This window comes from Callorhinus ursinus, unplaced genomic scaffold (genome assembly GCF_003265705.2).
Source record: "Callorhinus ursinus isolate GAN/ISIS: 27379988/994484 unplaced genomic scaffold, GSC_fseal_2.0 scaffold63, whole genome shotgun sequence".
Lineage (NCBI taxonomy): Eukaryota > Metazoa > Chordata > Mammalia > Carnivora > Otariidae > Callorhinus > Callorhinus ursinus.
The window spans coordinates 2,012,001-2,025,982 of NW_027397125.1; the positions used below are offsets into that span (position 1 = coordinate 2,012,001).

The following is a 13,982-nucleotide window of genomic DNA, read 5'->3' on the forward strand; positions in this document are numbered from 1 at the left end:
TGTGTGTGTGTGTGTGTGTGTGTGTGTGTGTGTGTGTGTGTGTGTGTAAGGGAAGAGCAGGGGAAGGGAGGGGAGGGAGAGGAGATAATTGTTTTCCTAATGTTCCAGAGTTGAAATTTCTGGCTGTCTTTTGTAACCCGCTCTCAACCGCTACTCTGATCCCTCTGCATTTCATTTCTCTTCCCTTTCCTAGTTCTACTCCATGATTCAGGCCTTACTGACTTTGGACTGGACTGTTACGCGCTTTCAATATGGCTTCCCCGATGTTTCCCCCTCCATCAGTCCTGCGCGTGATCACCAGAGGGACCTTTCTGAAATAGAGCTCTGAATTTGCTATGTCCTTGATTAAAAAACTTCACTGGCCTCATCCGGCCGGCAGTAACTGTCAAATGTGAAGACACTTCAGAGTCTCCCCTGTAGCTTTGTAAAACACACATTCTCAAGCTCCATCCAGAGAAGTTCTGAATCTGGGGTTGGACCCAGGAGCTTCCATGAAAAGCCAGGGATCCAGGTTTCTGGATCCAGGTTTTTATGTGATCTTCCAATCTCGGTAAATACAGGCCCCACAGACGTCGAGCAGGCACGCCGGGCTGAGTGTGGTCTCAGATAATGGGCAGTCACCGAACAAGCAGGAACGGCGTTACCCAGATATGAGACCTGATCTAGCATCTTGCACCCCACTCCTGCCAAAGCGGATGAGCTGCAATTCTCCAAGGACACCTTGCACCTACCTTCCTGCTCCTGAGACGGGCTGGTTCACAGGCTCCCTCTCCCTGGGAGCCCCCCACCCCCTGCCAGCCTCCACTGATGGAACCCCACCTGTCCTCTAGGCCATCCTGGTTCAGTTTAACAAACCATTCGAGACCCCACTACACACATGGCCCCCCGCCCTGGGCCTGGGGGCACATGAAAAATAACTTATTTCAGGTTAAATCTTCTTGATCCCTGGGGCCCAGAGGAATCTCTCCTTTGCAGAGGTTCACCTGGCACCTGTGAGTCACCTGTTTTGGTCTATACACATACTCATAGGTTTGGCTTCGTGAGATTGGAGTCCCTCATCTGCTCTGTGCACGGCTTACCCGTGTGCGGCCCCCCACAGAGTCCTCCCCACCATACGTCCCCCATTCTGCCTCCTACCTCACTCCTGGGCGGGGCTACTAGTCTCAGGCTAGTACTGACATACTAAAGATGCTTTTTCTAGGCCAGAAGCAAGACTCACCTCAGCTCCTCAAGAAACACAATTTTTAAAAGAAGAAAATTTCCTTTTCCATAATTTAATTGGAAAATCGATGAAATATTCTTAAAAGGCTATGTATTTTTACAGAAGGTTTCAAGAAGAATCTTAACACCGAGATTCAGACAACTGGGCTGTCACAAAAACATTTCCGACAAGCAACGGCCTCATCGCCTCACGGTGGGTGATCAACTGTCTACAAAGGCATGAACTACATAAAATTTTGGAAGCAATTTTGAGATGTCGGTGAACGGTGGCCAAATTCCATTTTTGAGGAAAGTAAGATAAGAACTCTGATTTTTTCCCCCCTCTGGACTGCTACTGAGAGGAACATTCTATTTTTAACGAGACACGATGGGTTGGCATCTGAGGTGGTAGAAGCTCAAGTATCAAATAGGTGATAGAAAATAACACTTTCCATCACGGAGACTTCTGGACCTTCTGCTCATAAGAATGTGAACGTTGCTTCTTTATAGTCCCAACTGGGTAGATTTAAGAAGTGAACTACCGACAGCAGGAGAACCCAGAAAAATTACTATTCATGATACTAGAAGGTGAAATCATTCTATGATAAATCTTCATTGCATAACAAAACATGTATTACCATAAAAGATGGGCCTGCCCTAGTGACTGGGGAGTAATTAAACTGCTCATTTCAATAGTGGGACTTGATAGATGCTTTCAATAACAACCTCACAGAAGATTGATAACATTCAAGGAAGCATCTTTCATTCCTGGATCAGACATACTTTACATCTGAATTCTTCTTTTGCGCTTCTAACTACAGTTGAATAATAGGAAGATAATTTTAACCCTGTTATTTTGGCTATTAGTTTTCATTTACTGAGATTAAAGGCAGACTTCCCATTTACCACTGGGTCTTGCCATTTGCTTCCTTCAATCTGATGTGTCGCTGAGCCCTACACAGGAGCATGGTGCTCGGGCTTTTAAAGAGATGAGCGCAGGTAAACTTTCTGGGTCTGGATGGAGGGGCGCTAAGGGTCCACGGATGCCCAGAATGGGCAGAACTCTAACTTGTATACAGTGAGTGCTCAATAAAGAGAACAGGAGAGATCACCATGGAGGAAGGGCCTCGTCGTCAGCAACACGCAACAGGTGCGTGGCACTCACCATAGCTTCTTGACGATCCTCTCCTCCTCGTGTAGGTATTTCTGTCTCTCCTGTTCCACCAGGATGCGCTGTCGCTGTACGGGGTCCTCCAGCCTCTTCATTGTTTCAATCACTTTGCCACTGATTTCCAGCTCAGCCTTCTTCATCATCGCCCTCAGCAGCTCTTGGTTCTGCAGCTGTCGGACAAAAGAAATCAACCTCAATTGGCTGCGCCTGCCTGACGGAGTATACAGCTGACTGCCTGAGTCTTCCTTCAGAGGCGGGTCTGGGGAAACAGCCCTGCAGCTGAGTATTTATCGCAGTGAGAAAGGGAAGGAAGGGACGATTGGATATAATATCCCTACTTCAACCGCCATCTGAGGTTTGGATGCCAACTGACAACCAGACGTTCGTGTCTGTGTCTGCAAAAAAAAAAAAAAAAAGGGAGCCTTTCTAGACTCTGGTCAGTGCCTCATGGACATCAAGCATAAACTCTCATTGACATGTTTTTATAGGGAGCAGCTGAAAGCACCAGCTTCAGAGCCAAGCACTTGTTTTTGATGGTTCTGTAGATCTGTAAATGTGCCTGGGAATCATTTGCAAGCCCCAAACTGAGACACAGAACTGAGCGTGTGATAACGCAGAACCCAGCGGCCCAACGCACCCTCCCTCCTTGAACCCATGTGACCTTAGAAACATCACTTTCTCTTCCTTTGTGCAAGACTTCAGCTGCAAGAGTGGAACGTTTAGGAATATGGTTTATGGTGTTAGGAGAACATCTGTAACGTTAGGAGAGGTACTCCCTGCACCAAAATATTTCTTCCTGCCTACTCTGGCCTCCTCCCATCATAGTGTCTGAAATACCCTTATTACTTGGTCTTTTAGATCTCCAAGCTTTTTTTTTTTTTTTTTAAAGATTTGATTTATTTATTTATTTGACAGAGAGAGACAGCGAGAGAGGGAACACAAGCAGGGGGAGTGGGAGAGGGAGAAGCAGGCCTCCCGTGGAGCAGGGAGCCCGATGCGGGGCTCGATCCCAGGGCCCTGGGATCATGACCTGAGCCGAAGGCAGACACTTAGCTGACTGAGCCACCCAGGTGCCCCCAAGGCTTTTTTTTTTAACCTTTGACCCCCTTCACCCATTTCTCACACCCCTTCCTCTGGCAACCACCAATCTGTTCTCTGTATCTGTGAGTTTTTTTTTATTCCACCTATAAGAGAAGTCATATGGTATTTGTTTTTCTCAATTTGACTCAAGTGAGGTATTTGACTCATTTCACTTAGCATTAAGCCCTCACAGTCCATCCATATTGTCACAAATGGTAAGATTTCATTCTTTTTTATGGTTGAGTAATATTCCATGGTATATACACACCTAATTTTTTATTTTTATCTTTAAATTTTTATTATTGAAGTAAACATCCAATGTTATATTAGTTTTAGGTGTACAACACAGTGATTCAACAATTCTATACACTCAATGCTCAATACAGTAAGTGTAGTCAACGTATGCTATTATGACAGTATTACTGACCATTCACCCATTGATGGACACTTTTGTTTCCATAGTTTGGCCACTGCAGATAGTGCAGCAATGAACATGGGAGTGCATATATGTTTTTGAGTTACTGTCTTTGCTTTCTTTAGATAAATACCCAGAAGTGGAATTGCTGGGTTATATGGTAGTTCTATTTTTATTTTGAGAAACCTCCATATTGTTTTCCACAGCGGCTACACCAATTTACTTTCCCACCAACAGTATATGTGGGTTCCTTTTTCTCCACATCCTCGCCAACATTTTTTATTTGTTGTCTTTTTGATACTAACCATTCTGACAGGTGTGTGGTGATATCTCATTGTGGTTTTCATTTGCATTTCCCAGATGGTTAACAGAGTTGAGTATCTTTTCATGTACCTGTTGGTCATCTGTGTCTCCTTTGGAAAAATATCTATTTAGATCTACCCATTTTTAAAAACTGGACTGTTTGGTTTTTTTTGGTATTGAGTTATACATACTCTGAATACTAACCTCTTATTAGATACATGATTTGCAAATATTTTGTCCCATTCAGTAGGTTGCCTTTTCATTTTGTTGGTGGTCGCCTTTGCTGTGTAGAAGCTGTTTACTTTGATGTAGTCCCATTTTTTTGTTGTTGCTTTTCCATTTGGTGTTAGTTTCAAAAATTCATTGTCAAGACCTATGTCAAGGAGCTTATCGCCTATGTTTTTTTCTAGGAATTCCATAGTTTCAGGTCTTATGTTCCAGTCTTAAATCCATTTTAGAGTTAAGTTTTGTGTTTGGTGTAAGACGGTGGTCCAGTGTCATTCTTTTGCATGAGGCTGTTCAGTCTTCCCAGCACCATTTATTGAAGAGACTGTTCTTTCTTCATTGTATATTCTTGGCTCCTTTATCATGAATTAACTGACCATATATGTGTGGGACCATTTCTCTGGGCTCTGTATTCTGTTCCATTGATCTATGTGTCTGTCTGTATGCCAATGCCATTCCATGTTGATTATTATAGCTTTGCAATATATTTTAAAGTCAGGGAGTGTGATGCTTCTAGCCTTGTTCTTTCTCCAGATTGCTTTGGGCTATTCAGGGTCTTTTGTGGTACCACTTTGGATCAAACCTCAAACCCTGGCTACTATGAGACTTTGCCATGTTACTTAGCCTCACTTGGTCTCCATTTCCTTATCTTTAAGGATGAGGATTCACCTCCCTTACCAGAGCTAGTCTGAGGGTTAAAGAAGATACTGCTTGATATAGAATAGGTACTCAACAAATGTAGATTTGGCTCTGGACTATTTGAGTGTATCAGTTAAAAGAGAATCTGTGTCTGTCTTGTTGATACAGGTCCATATACCCAATATCATGTAATCACAGGCCACTAAAACATGGTACTTGATGTTGATGGTTGCAATGATAATGATTCCAGATGAGCTCAAGGCTCTTGGCAATTTACTATCTTTCCCTGGATTTTATGTAGGCTGCTTGCATGTGTAATACCACAATATCCATATAATTTTCCAGAGCACTCTTGTTTCTTACCCCAGAGAGTATACGATCTGTGGTTTGCATCTGGCTTCATAAGAATCTAGTCAAATACCTGAATCCTGTTTTTAAGTCCTGTTATTAAGTATTTCTCTGGGGCAGGACAGTTTTCTGATAGCATATCCATCAAGTGAATTTATTCAGTCAGCCTCAAAGACAGTAGTTACATTATACCTATTATATTCTACCTAAAGTTTCCCTGAAATTTCAATTAGCTGTTATTGGTTTCTTTTGTTTTCTGGTTTCATGGACTGTAGGACAACTATCATACCTCCTGGGGAGTGACGTCTTTGTCAGTTGTTCATTATTTGTGCAAATGCCATCTGACCATGCTCATGCTACCCTCAACTCAACACTTCATTATGTCGTCCAGTTTTGCTGAATAAAGATAAAACATTTCAAAACCAGCAACAAGCAGAGCCACCATCCTGTTCAGGCACCAGCTCTGTACTGATTACCTGGCCAACCAGAAAGAGATTGCCTGCGTCCAGTTTCCAGTTTTACCCCTTAGTAGCCATGTGACCGCGGGCAACTTATTAATCTCTCTGTGTCTATCCATAAGAAGGGGCAATCATCGTTCATATCTCATAGGCCAGTAATGGAGATTCAGTGAGGAAATAAAGTGCTTATCACAGCGTCTGGCACAAACCTGGCCCCGGGGGTGGGGCCTGCAGTTTTGTCTGGGAGGGAACCAAATAAAAATGTGCCACTCTTGGGTTACCTCCTCTGAATGACTCATAATTATGCCCTCATTGCTTTTGCTAATAATGTCTTTTTATTGTGGTCTTAAAAACAGCCAGGATATTGCAGAAAGTCACCATGTATGGAAACAACGCACGGAGGGCAAGTCCCTCCCTTGCTCTCTGCAGCTACAGCTCTGCCTATGAAGCACAGGGAAGTCTGGCCCTTTCCCACATCACCCGTGTCCTCACATTACAGGTAGCCGGCCATCCCTGCTCTAGCCACACCACCGTCCTTTCTGTCCTTCTGACTGGCTGGTCTCCTTTCTGCCACAGGGACTTTGCACCTGCAATTTCCTCCATGTCGTTAATTTTTGCTCTCCACAGAGTCTCCAGGACCCAGGGCCGCTCACAGCAGGTACTTGATAAATATTGATAAATGCATGAATTAGGCAGTAATGCTGATAATAATGAACAAAGAAGAATCCAAAATTCCTTCCTCGATGGTAGATGTAAGGGCTGACCCATGGGCTCAGATATGCCTTGGACTCAGCTCTCACTCCTGCCCTACTCTGACAGCAACATTGACAGCTACCAAAATGACGCGCTTAAATTCAGTGCCATGGGTCAAATCCTGCGGAGCTATTTCCTTCGAAGGGGTGGGGGGATGCGGGGTCACAGGTATGCATGGGATAAATAAGTAGATGATTAAGTGTGTTGAAAAGTGACTGACACCTGGGTCCTATCCCCCTGAGAGATTCTGATTTAATTGGTCTACTGTGCAGCCTGGGCATGGGGAATTCTTTCAGATTCTCAGATGATTCTGATGTGCCACAAAGGGTAAGCGTTATGGCCTAAGAAAAGGACTCTCGAATGGATAGATGATGTCACCATGCCACGAGCTCTGTACACAGCTCTGTGTCCCAAACCCTCCCGCCAAATCTCACAGACAAGCTCCAAAAAAGTTATGGTCCCATTAGCAGTGGGTATGCACAGTGGCTATTACGCTGGAAATTATTACTGGAATATTTAAAATTCTTAAAATTGAAATCTGGGAGATGGGCAAAGTGAAGCCCTGAGAGGTCACGTGACTTATTCTGGGTCCCTTGGTAATTAAGGGCAAAATCAGGGTGGGAACCGAGTGTTTTGAATTCAACCCGGTAATTTTTCAAGCACCCCAAGTTGCTCCTTTCACAAGGCAGGGACCTGTGTGTTTTATTCCCAGCCACAAACCCAGTTCCTGGCACACAGGAGGTACCGACCACATATTGGCCGTACACATGAATCTCAATTGAACATGACTCATAAGCCTACAGACCTAGCAGAAGAACACAACTGTATGTAATATTCGAGTTACTGGACTGGTAACATGGCAGACTGCATTCAAATTATTCCACTTGAAGAGGAGGTTTGCCTGGAGCTCTGGGTTACATGATCCTCCTTCCAGAAGGAGGGGCTCACCAGAGCCAGCTGGAGGGAACAGCACAGTGCCGGCCCCCCAAGCAATGGTGCGTTAATTGTGAAGGAATGAGCATGGGCACAGGTTCTCCTTCTATTTTCCTCTAGTCCCCCACCCTCCTGCCTGGTGTTCTGGCCACTGTCCCCAGGACTCAGGACGCCCCTGTTCATCCGGCACTGTGTGAAATGCCAAGCTGAAGGCAAGATGCAGATCCACACCTCTCTCTAAATGCTTCAAATAAATTAGTCATTAGCAGTTCATATTATTACATGTATTTTTGCTTAGCAATGATACCTACGTGTCAATTAACTTAAAAACCCCTATATTTGATAGTTTACAAACAATCAAATATACCCATCTTAAGGGCACACGTCAGTGAATTTTGACAAATGTATAAACCAATGCAACCACCATTAAGAAGACAGACAGCAGTTTTTTTTAATCACCCTAGAAAACGCCTTCATGACCCTTGGCAACCAGTCCCCCCCAGCCCCCGGCCCCAACAAACCACCAATCTGTTTTCTGTCCCTAAAGATTAGTTTTTCTTCTTCTCCACGGACACATACATGAAATGACACAATATGTAGTCTCGTGGGTGTGGCTTCTCCTTTCAGTATATACTTTTTGAGATCCAGTGTGGTGTTGAGTGTTTTAGTAGTTCATTTTTGTTAATGCCGCATGGTGTTCCATTGTGTGGATAAATCAACTGCATGGATTTACATTGTATGTACTAACATTTTTATATGTTTGCATATTGACTTGATTCTGGTGATCTTGCTTTAATTCACTTATTTCTGGTAGCAATTTTTGTAGTCTTTTTGATTCTATATATACACAACCATGTCATTTGTGAGTAAAGCCAATTTTACTTTCCTACTTTCTTTTTCGAGCCTTACTGCACTGGCTAGGATCTTCAATGCAGTATTCAATAGAAGTGAGAGCAGCCTTCCTTGTTCTTGTTTCTGATTTTATGGGAAATGTGTGTAGTGTCTCACCATTAGCTGTGTTTTCTGTAGGTTTTTCAGACATCCTTTATCAGGTTAAGGAAGTGTCTTTCTACTAGAGTGCTGAATGTTTTTATCATCAGCACTGAATTTTGTCACATTTTTTCTGTATTTATTGAAATGATAGGATTTTTTTCCCATTAATAGGGTTAAATACATTGATTCTTTTTTTTCTCATATTAAAACAATCTTGCACACCTAGGATAAAAACCAGGATAATATATTATCCTCTTTATATATTGCTGGATTCAACTGCTAATATTTTGGTAAGGATCTGTTATGTATATTTTCATGAGGGATATTGGTCTATGTTTTCTTTTCTCACAGCAAATCTTTGACTGGTTTTGCTCTTAGGGTATTGCTGGATTCACAAAACCAGTTGGGAAGTGTCCTCTATTTTCTGGATTTTTTTTTTTTTCCTTTCAATACTGTAAAGATGTCATTCCATTGTTTCCAGACTTAACTTCTGTCTTTCAGGAGAAGTGGGTGTTAATTCTTATTTATATTTCTCTGTAAGTAAGGTGTCTTTTTCCTCTCCACCTCTGGCTGCCTTTAAGATTTTCCTATTAATTCCTTTTTTTCTCCCCTGGCGGTTTGTTGAACTTTTTTGGTCTGTGGATTTACAGCTTTCATCACATTTAGAAAAATTCCAGCCACTATTTCTTCTAATGTTTTTCTCTTTTCCCTGGACCACTTAACATTGTTCCACAAATCATTAAGTTTTGATTCATTTTTCTCCAGTCTTTTTTTCTTTATACTTCAGTGTGAGCAGTTTCTATTGCTATGTTTTCAAATTGACTGACTTTGTTTTGACAATAAATCCTGTATTAAGTCCATTCAGATACTGTGTTTTTCAGCCCTTGAAAGTTACACTTAGATTTTTTTTTATATCTTTCCTTTTCTTGTCTCATTGTGTTCATGTTTTTCTTTAAATCCTTGAGAATAATTATTATAGCTGCTTTAAAGTCCTTGCACTGTTCTTGTTATCCCTGCCATTAGTGGCTGCTTTCTATCAACTGATTTTTCTTAAGGGTATGGATCACATGTCTAGTAATTTTTGATTGAGTGCTGGACAGGCGGTTCTGGATTTTGTTTTCCTTTACTGATGGAGTTGCTCTGGCAGATGGTTCAGTTACTTGTGTATCATTTTTGGTCTTTAGGAACTTGGTTTTAAGCTTTGTTAGGGTGAATCTAAGGGTAGTCTTTACTCTGGGACTAGTTTAGTCCCAAGACTGGAACATGGTTCTTCTCTGATCTCTACTGAATGTCCCAGGTGACCAGTGAAGCCTCTTGACTCTTGCTTGTCAAAGTATGAACATCTTCCAGCCCTGTGTGAGCTCTGGGGATTTTTTAGCTTAGAGCCTCCCATTCTGTTTTTGCCTGGCTCGGTGGTCTTTCTCACTACACATGCTTGGTTTATTATCCAATGACAGACCACAGATTTATATAGTCTTTTCTTTGCAGAGCTTCCTCTTATTTGGTATTCTATTCCACAAATTCTAGCTGTTTCAGCTCTCTACAGTTTGACCTTGTCTTCTCAATTAGGTGGTCGGTGCTCTGCCCGGTCATTCCTTTCTACACCATGATCTGAAAGTGCCCCCGGGCAGAAAGCTGAGTCAAGTGTAGGTTTCACTTTCTTTGTTTCTATTCTCCCAAGGGTTACAATCCTGTGTTGTCTATTATCCATTGCCTAGAAATAGTTGTTTAATATGTATATATTTTTTATTTTTCAGTGTTCTAGTTGTCAACAGTGGGAAGGTAAGCACAGTTATGGTTACCCTCTCATTCAGGAAATACTAATTTATTATAAACGCTATGCCTGGACATTTTTATAAAAATACTCAGAAAGAATGTTCTTAGCCATTAAATATTTAATTAAATAACTTGTCCCTATCAATGTCCAGAGACTAGGGAACTACCTAAAACTAATTCCACGCACCTCAAAATGGACATGTACCTCACATACTAAATCCTGATTTCTTGGGTAAAACCTAAGACTATGACAGTGTCATATAATGGGACTGATTTTCTGTCCAGCAGTGACACTGAACCGTAGTTGTAGCATAAATCAGGAAGTTTCATGATGATAGCCAGACCCCAGAATGACTCCTGACTACCTGGTTAAGTTCCCTGGGCTGCAGGGAACAACGTATAAGATACTTGGTCACGACCACAGGTTATCTGAGAGATGACTCCCCATCTTAGACAGCCTCTGTGTGAAGGTCTATCTAGGGCTTGGTGAATTGTATGGCACTGAACTGGTCCCATTAATTATTTTTGCCCAGTAGGGAAAAATAGATCTGCTCAGCATAGGCCAAACTCTAGCATGCTTTTCTCAGGGATGCACAGTCCCATGATCATCTTTTTTGGATGTCAGAAGATAAATGAGACTCTGGCACATTTTTATGAGGCACTATCTTATTTAAAAAGACACCTTAAGATAACTGTATTGAATTATATCATTTCAAATACGAGGTCTCCGTGTACTGCTATGTTTCTTTTTTATGTTGATATTTTACTTCCTTCCTCTCTTAGGAAAGCATAGCAAATTCTCAGTAGTCTTAAAGGTTCAGAATAACCCCATTTTTTTTTTTTAATCAGGAGGCAGAATAAGGAAATAGGAACCAAGGGGGGGCGGAAATCCTGTGGCAATTTGAGAAGTAGGGTATATCCATTCTGTCTTTAGGGCAAGTCTCATCTGGCCCTCACAGAACTTGTACCGTATCTTCTAGAAGCTTCTCTCTCCCCTCAGCCCACAGACAGGGACAGAACTGCAATCACTTTGGTGGATATGGGATTACTTTGGGAAAATCCAAGTACTGTGGCATTTTGGAAAAAAAGATGTAGCTCATCATTTAGGAAAAGTAAGCTTTTTCTAAATCACACCAGAAAAGGTAATGGATAAAGATAATCATCTTTTGAAAGAAATAATTATTAGGTACAAGACCTTCACCTGTCCCTTGTCCATTGTTGCCAGCTAAGTGCTGACCCAACTTTTACCTTAGAATGGGAACATGACAATACGGAAGTTCTATACAGCTCTTGTATCTATTATAACTGAGGACAGAACACATCTCTTAGCCACTGGGAATGGGGTCCATCATCTGAAGTCAGGGTTTTGATGTCATCAGGTGTGTCTTTCATACTTACAGGGTGGTGGGTACCCCATCTGTTTCTGCTTCCCCCTTGTGATAGCTGAGATCTCAATATTTCTAAGAGGCATCTCCAAGGACTGAGCATTCATAATACCCACGAGAAACAGTTCTTATCCCAGAACATTCTAGAATCACCAGTGCCTGGCCTCTGGTTCACAACAGTGAAGTTAGATTCTAGCAGTGGTGCTCGGGTACCGATATTTTTGTTAAGGGCCTCAGGTGATTCTAATAGGTAGCCAGGATTGAGTACCACTCTCTTAGACCAATAATTCATGTGAAATTGGAGAGCAGGGAATTACATGAAGAGAGTTTTAGCGGTCTTCTTCATCTTCTGCTTAGGCTCCTTTTGCCTCCCTTGACATTCTTTTTGCCCTATTTAAACTACCCATCCCACTGTGTCCTCATCAAATTTCTATTCCTGAGAATAATCCATCAATTCTGAAAATAAAATGTTCAAATAGGATATGCTCTACAGTCTAGGATTTTCCAGTGATTTAATTATCTAATTACTGGAGCCGGCTGCCAAGCACAAAAGATTTCATTCAGTTTCACTATTTTATAACACAGTTCAAAGAACATTTGAATTTCTAATTCAATTTTTGTTCTTTGGAGACTCTTCCACAGAGTTTCGTATATCTCTAATGATAGTTCCATTATTGGACTTATAATCACTTTGGAGTTGCACTTCTTTTTCAGTGTATAACACATATGCCGAAGGAGAACTGGTGCTGAGATGGCTTAATCATTCTACACTGTTTTTGTCTTAAATAGATAGACTCCCCTGACTGAAATGACAGAGGCCTGCCAGACGGGAAAGCTGATGGGGACACAGAAAATACAAAGACCAAGGTAGAAACAGCAGCCACCAGGTGGGAAACAAAGTGTTTAAGCTTTCCCTATGCCTCTGCTCTTTTAGAACTGCACGAACTTCAAAGCTCAAGAGCACATCGGCTTTGTTCTTTATACCCCCAGAGCGAGAGAGGCTGAGCAATCCTGGGGCAATAAAGGAAACTGTGTGGTTAAGATAGCATTCCCAGACCTTGACCAAAGATCCCACATTGCTTGAGGAGCGATGATTCTGAAACCGAGCCACCACAGTTCAAGGTTTGCCCAGAGTGGTGGGTTGTGGGGAACCACCCCCCCCAACCCCTCACCGGCCAGAGAACCAAATAAGGCCAGGGTGCTGCTACGGCCACACACATCAGCCTCCATATCGAATGTGCCACACTTCAGAGAAAGCCTGGTACTTAGGCTAAATCAATTCCACCTCTCCCCCCCATACCAACACCTGCTCACTTTGGAAAGCACAAAGATTTAGGAATTCTTTTTCTCGTGAGGGTCCAGTGAGGAGCGATAATTTCCAAATGGCCAGCAGGTGGCATTAATGGGCAGGAGCAGCGTGAGAAGGGGCTTACCCTCCAAAAATCCCAGGGAAGAACCTGGGACCCGGCAGACCCATTCCGGCCAGCACATTTGTCGTTTGACCTGCAGGGTACTAAATCATTGGTTTTTAAATTACTTCCCAACATTTTTTAGAAAGAATACAAAAATTTCATATAAAACCTCTATGTCCAGAAAAGCCCTGAGCTCCAGTGCCGTTGGGTTGCGAACTGGCTGGAGCCAAGCGATGACTCTCCTTGAGAAGGGCCAACCTGCCATTGTCCTTCCTTCACTTGTTAAGTTGCTGCCTGGACACTGTGGGCATTGGACTTTGTCACCCTGGCACACACCCTCAGCCCGATCTGTACGCTTCCCTTCACTGCAGAGGGTCTTTGAAAATGCAAAGCAGGGAGAAGCAAATGGCGAAGGATGGGGAACGTCAGAGATGACGCGATTCAGAAGAGCACTGAAATGGCTTTGCATGGGATGTCTAAAGTAGCTGGGGTGTGGCCTGAGACACAGCAGCCTTTGCGGACCTGAGCCCTGAGCAGTGTGGTGTGTACCGAGGGCCCTCACAATCCATGATCGGGCCCCAGGGCAGGGCCCTCAAGCTGCTGCCTTTCTGTTTGTTCTCTGGCACGTAGAGGGCAAAAGGAAATCACCATCTTAGCTTTCATTAGGTGGTGAAAAATGTAGGGCTCAGGCCATGAGTGAGCCGAAGGGAGAGAGAAACTGTGGCAGGAAGCCCCTTCCATGCTGCACCTCCCTTACCAGTTCCCGTAAGGGAGCTGAGGACGCCACCTGTTTAGATGATGAGCTTCCTGAAGTCAGGAAGATGCCCGGGTGTAGACTAGGCCAGCACTACATCCCTGATGGTCAACCTGCCCCAAAGGTAGGGGGCATGA

The 13,982-nt window shown here is 43.0% G+C and overlaps 1 protein-coding gene across 1 annotated transcript in view; it reads right to left on the bottom strand.

Moving 5' to 3' along the window:
* The window catches only part of KIAA1217 (KIAA1217 ortholog), a 283,716-nt gene that overhangs the window by 25,059 nt on the left and 244,675 nt on the right, over positions 1 to 13,982 (bottom strand). Inside the window, 1 exon segment of the mRNA XM_025891962.2 lies at positions 2,366 to 2,541. Within this exon segment, the coding sequence (XP_025747747.2) occupies positions 2,366 to 2,541 (176 nt within the window).